General features: G+C 35.7%; 1 protein-coding gene across 1 annotated transcript; it reads left to right on the forward strand.

The window, feature by feature from the left end:
• The first annotated feature begins 4,663 nt into the window (after nt 1-4,663).
• On the forward strand, nt 4,664-5,653 carry LOC129076454 (olfactory receptor 52E8-like). Its single transcript, XM_054580618.1, has one exon. It carries the CDS (start codon nt 4,706-4,708, stop codon nt 5,651-5,653), a length of 948 nt encoding a protein of 315 aa, XP_054436593.1. The 5' UTR covers nt 4,664-4,705.

Consider the following 5,653-nt stretch of genomic DNA (forward strand, 5'->3'; position numbering starts at 1 on the left):
ATTTCAATGGGGAAAAGAATAGTCTCCAAATGGTGCTTGGACAACTGGATATCCACATAAAAAGAATAAAGCTGGACCCTTAATTCACATCATATATGAAAAAAATAACTCAAAATGGATCAAAAACCTATTTATAATAATTGAAAAAATAAAACTCTTAGAATAAAACATAGGGGTAAATCTTCATGACCCCAAAACCAGAATCATGACCCCAAAATCAAAATAATTTCTTATATTGGACAACAAAGGCAAAACAATGAAAGAAGAAATACATAATTGAGCTTCATCAGAATTAAACATTTTTGTGAATCAAACAGTATCAAGAGAGTGTTAAGACATAGAATAGGGGATAATTTGAAAATAATATATCTGATATTAGTCACCAGAATAAAGAAATCTTATAACTTAACAATGTAAAGACAAACAACTCAATCTAAAAAAGATGGGCAAAGAATTGAATAGACATTTCTTTAAAGATGTACAAAAGGCCATCATGTCTATGGAAAAAATACTTAACATCATTAGTTATTAAAGAAATGCAAATCAAACACTCAATTAAATACTATTTGGCACCCACTAGGATGGCTCTAATTGAAAATAATGAAAATTAACACGTGTTAGAGAGGATACAGAGAAATGGGAGCCTTCATATATTGCTGGTGGAAATGGAAACTGGTGCAGTCACTATGGAAAACACTTCTTCAGAAAGTTAAGCATAGAATTACCATATGATCCAAAAATTCCACTTCTTGATGTATATACCTTTAAAAAACTGAAAACAGATGTTTGAACAAATCTTGTACAGTCATGTTCACAGCAGCACTATTGACAATAGCCAAAGTATGAAAACAACCCAAATGTCCAACAAATGACATAGAAAAAAAAAATTATCTATCCTTACAATAGAATATTGTTTGACCATAACAAGAAATTAAGTACTGTTATATGCTACAACAAACAAACATCTTAAAAACATTATGCTAAGTGAAAGAAGCTGAGCACAAAAGGCCATATGATTCCATTTATATGAAATATCCAGAATAAATTCATAGAGTCTAGAATAAGATTAGTGGTTTTCATGGGCTAAAGAGAGAAAAAATGAGGAGTGTCTGCTTAATGGGTTCAGGATTTCCTTTTAAAGTGATGAAAATATTTTGAAAGTAGATAATGGTGATAGTTGCACAATATTGTGAATGTATTAAATACCACTGAATTGCAAACTTTCAAATGGTTAAAATGGTCAATTATGTGTTATGCGAGGTCTGTCTGGAAAAAGTCCAATCCTTGTTAATATAATGAGAAAGGTCTGTGCAATATTGATGTAATCTGGTAGCCAAGGAAAGTGGCCTGGAATGCACATGTGTGAACAATGATGACTTTGCTGTACTGGTCACTGGGGGTAGTAGATGCTGTTGAGTGAGCATGTGTACTGTGTGGCTATAGCATTCAAAATGCCTGAGAGAGTACAGCAATGAATCTGCATCAAATCTGCATTAAGATTGAACATTCCTCCTTAGAAACTATTCAAAAGGCCACCGCTATGGGCAACTGGTGATTGGTAGCTTCATCGTGTCTGCTCATGCATCACATCTGCTGCAGATTTTTTTGATGAAACATCAAAACACCCAGATGACCCAGCTACCCCACAGCCCAAGTTTGGTGCCCTGTGACTTCTGGCTTTTCCCAAAACTGAAATCACCTTTGAAAGGGAAGAGATTTCAGACTGTGGATGATATTTAGGAAAATATGAGAAGGCAGCTAGTAGTGATTGGCAGAACTGTGTGAGATCCCAACGTGCCTACTCTGAAAGGGACTGAGATATCATTGTCTTGTATCTTGTATCTTCTTAAATAAATATCTCTATTTTTTAATCTATTTTTTTTTGTTGTTCAAGTACAGTTGTCTCCATTTTCCTGCCACCACTTCCCCCTTATTTTTCATAGTATGTGGCTGGATATTTTCTGGACAGCACTCATATATATTTTATCATAGTAAAGAAGTTGCTGGTTATATAAATATCCAACAGAGCCCAAAGGGTTAGTCCAAGCAATTCATACACTAAAAGAGAGATGGGTAAGGAATAAGGAAGGAGAGAAAAAGATAAAATGTGACCTGTCATAATATTATGTGACATAAGAACTAAAAATTAACCAAGTAGCAGGCAGCAAGGTTCACTGAGATTTCCCTAGAGCTACTCTTTAGCTGGTGCAATGACCAAAGGGAATTTCTATTCATTTCATTTTAATTTCAACACCTTAGACTCTGACATCTGGAGACTTCATTACAAATTCTCCCTCAACACATACACACAAGGACTTTTTTTTTTTTACCACGTCTTAGGGTGTGTTGAGGCTCTGTTCTAAGAAAAAAAATTATATATATATTTTTTCAAGAACTGAAAATATAAACTTTTCAAGAAGTGAATTCACAGCTGCTACATGACTTCCTAAGACAGAAGGCAAGAAACCTGGTAACTACTTGTGATCAGTGAGTCAATGCAATGTGTGCTTAGGATTGGAATTTGGATTCACAGAAGTTTAGTTATGACCTAGAATATTGAGGTAGGAGTAAAATGGCACAGATCAGTAGTCTTGGGAGATGTAGCAGGAGGACTAAGATGGGAAGAAGTTGGAGAAAAAAATATGTGCTGGGCACTTACAATATTTCACATATATAACCTCATTTATCCCACTCAGTAACAATATGAGGTAGATAGTAGTATGTTTATTTCTGAATGAAACTGAAACACAGAACATAATGTTTCATATATATTTTGCCATGTATAGTGCTCACTTTTTTGCCCACATTTTTGAGGGGAAAAAATAAGGATGTGCATTATACATGGATATAATGAATACATACCATGGGTATAATAATCCTATGTATAATGTGCACAAAAACGTGGGTGTACATGATAAGTGGCAAAATACAGTAACTTGCCTAAGGTCAAGACAAGTAAGAACAGAATCAGGACTGCATTCTATGCCACAGTGCCAGTAATATTAAATACTGTATGCTTTTTATTCCTTTTCCTACACATGTTATTATCTTGACAGTGAGGGACCCAAATTGGCGGGGAGGGGGACCGGATCATAGTAGACAAATAAAGATAGATAATGAATCAGCACTGCCTTATACTTAGACTGGCTGTGCACATTGCACAGATATTTAAAAATGTTCAATATGGTGATCAGCTGTTGGTCTCTATCCATGCTTCATATTTCAAAGGGATTAATCTGAATTCAGACTTTGTTATTGGGAGACCTGAATTTATAACTGATGCCATGGCCCAAGATGAGGCATGTGGTGAAAAGCATAGTTACAGCAATAGTAAAAAATACCTTTGGAACTAAATGTGTAGATGTGTCATAAAGAACTCGGCATTGCCCAAAGAGCACACAGCCTTTGTTATATTGACTTTTAGCTGGTATTGGCTATTCTAGGTCCATTAATTCTTCCCATCCCCTATTTTTCTTTCTCCCTCCTTTCACTACTTCCACTAACAAGTTTACTAAAACAGGTGTTAATCAGTGTCACAAAGCTTAGTTTCAAACTAATTTTAAATTGTGTTTATTTTTTATTAAATTTATTGGGGTGACATTTGTTAATAAGATTATGATTCTGCTGCCTATTAGCTTTGTAAGTAATGGAAAGTCAATTAACTTATCAAAACCTTTCTTTTCCATTAACCAGATACCAAGCAGAACTTGTGCCATGGAATTGTGGGGAGAGAAAAATAATATATGTAAATAATGGTAAAAAATATGTCTGAAAAATAGTAAATACCTAATTAATGATAGCTATTATTGTTGTGCTGGTGGTTATTATTACTATCAATTTTATTATCTCCAAATAGTATTTATTTTTGTATTTATTTCTTGAGGAAGAGGAGAGTTAATGTATTTAGCCTGAACTAAATGATTCTAAGAGAGACAGTGTTAGCTTCTATGGTTCATTTGAGAAGCAATACTGGAATTATTTATAGAGAACTAGAAAAAGAAAAATAATTAAAGGCCTTTAGAGAAAAGTAATCCTAACATCAATCATTTGGGGATTTTTTTTATTTCTATTGAATTTATCAGGATAATGTTGGTTAATAAAATTATATATGTTTCAGTGGCACGATTCTATAATACATCATCTGTATAGTGTATTGTGCACTTACCACCACAAGTCAAGTCTCCTTCTAGCACCACTTATTCCCCCCTTTACCATCTTCTAACTCTTCTCACCCTGCTTTCCCTCTAATCACCACACTATTGTTTGTGTTTATAGGTTTGTTGGGGTTTTTTTTTCCTTAATCCCTTCACTTTTTTCAATAAGCCCACCAGCACCTCCATCCTCTAAGAGCTCTCAGTCTGTTCTTTGTATCTATGAGTCTGTTTCTATTTCATTTACTTTGTTACTTATATTCCACATATAAGTAAAATTGTATGGTATTTGTCTTTCTCTGACTGGCTTATTTCACTTAGCATGATACTCTCCAGGTCCATCCACATTATCACAAAAAGATTGCTTTCTTTTTTACAGCCTTGTAGTATTATAGTGTGAAAATGTACCACAGCCTTTTTATTAACTTTTATTGAATTAATTGTAGTGACATTTTGTTTTTAATTTTTGTAGATCTCAGTTAATGGTGGATAAATTTTCCTGTGGGAACCAGCTACAACTTTTAATAAGGATATTACAATCAGCCTGCAGAAGAATGCCCTCTCCCAATGTCACTGAGTACCACCCTTCTTCGTTCCTGTTGCTGGGCATTCCAGGGTTGGAAATTGCACAAATCTGGCTTGGCTTTCCTTTCTGTGTAGTGTATCTGATTGCTCTTGTTGGAAATATCACTATTCTTTTTGTTATCTGGACTGATCATAGCCTTCACCAACCCATGTTTTACTTTCTAGCCATGCTGTCAGTAATTGACCTGAGTCTCTCTACTGCTACCATCCCCAAGACACTGGGTATCTTTTGGCTCAACCTTCAGGAGCTGTGCTTTGGGTGCTGTGTTGCTCAAGTCTTTTTTATCCACTTTTTTACAGTCATGGAGAGCATTGTACTTCTTGCCATGGGTTTTGATCGCTATGTGGCTATTTGCAATCCCCTCAGATACAACATGATCCTCACCAACAGAGTCATTGGTGTGATTGCACTGGTGGTAGTTCTAAGAAGTTTATGCATGATTGCTCCCATCATTTTTCTCCTTCTGAGGCTGCCTTACTGTGGACATAGAATCATCCCTCATACCTATTGTGAGCACATGGGAGTAGCACGTCTGGCTTGTGCCAGTATTAGTGCCAATGTCTACTATGGTCTTGGTAATATTTCTATCTTGTTTCTAGATGTGCTTCTGATTATTATCTCCTATGCTAGGATCTTATACACTGTCTTCCACCTCCCTTCCCAGGATGCCCGCTTAAAGGCTCTAAACACTTGCAGCTCTCATATTTGTGTCATCTTAGCCTTCTTCGGTCCAGCCCTCTTCTCCTTCCTCACTCATCGCTTTGGTCACAACATTCCCCAGTATATCCATATCCTTCTAGCTAATCTCTATGTGGTCATCCCCCCTGCCCTCAACCCAGTCATTTATGGGATCAGTACCAAACAGGTCCAGAAGCGGGTACAGAGTCTTTTTGTTAAAAAGAAGCAAAACAAATGA

This window comes from Pteronotus mesoamericanus, unplaced genomic scaffold (assembly GCF_021234165.1).
Source record: "Pteronotus mesoamericanus isolate MK-2021 breed Mesoamerican mustached bat unplaced genomic scaffold, CSHL_Meso_final contig_591, whole genome shotgun sequence".
Taxonomy (NCBI): domain Eukaryota; kingdom Metazoa; phylum Chordata; class Mammalia; order Chiroptera; family Mormoopidae; genus Pteronotus; species Pteronotus mesoamericanus.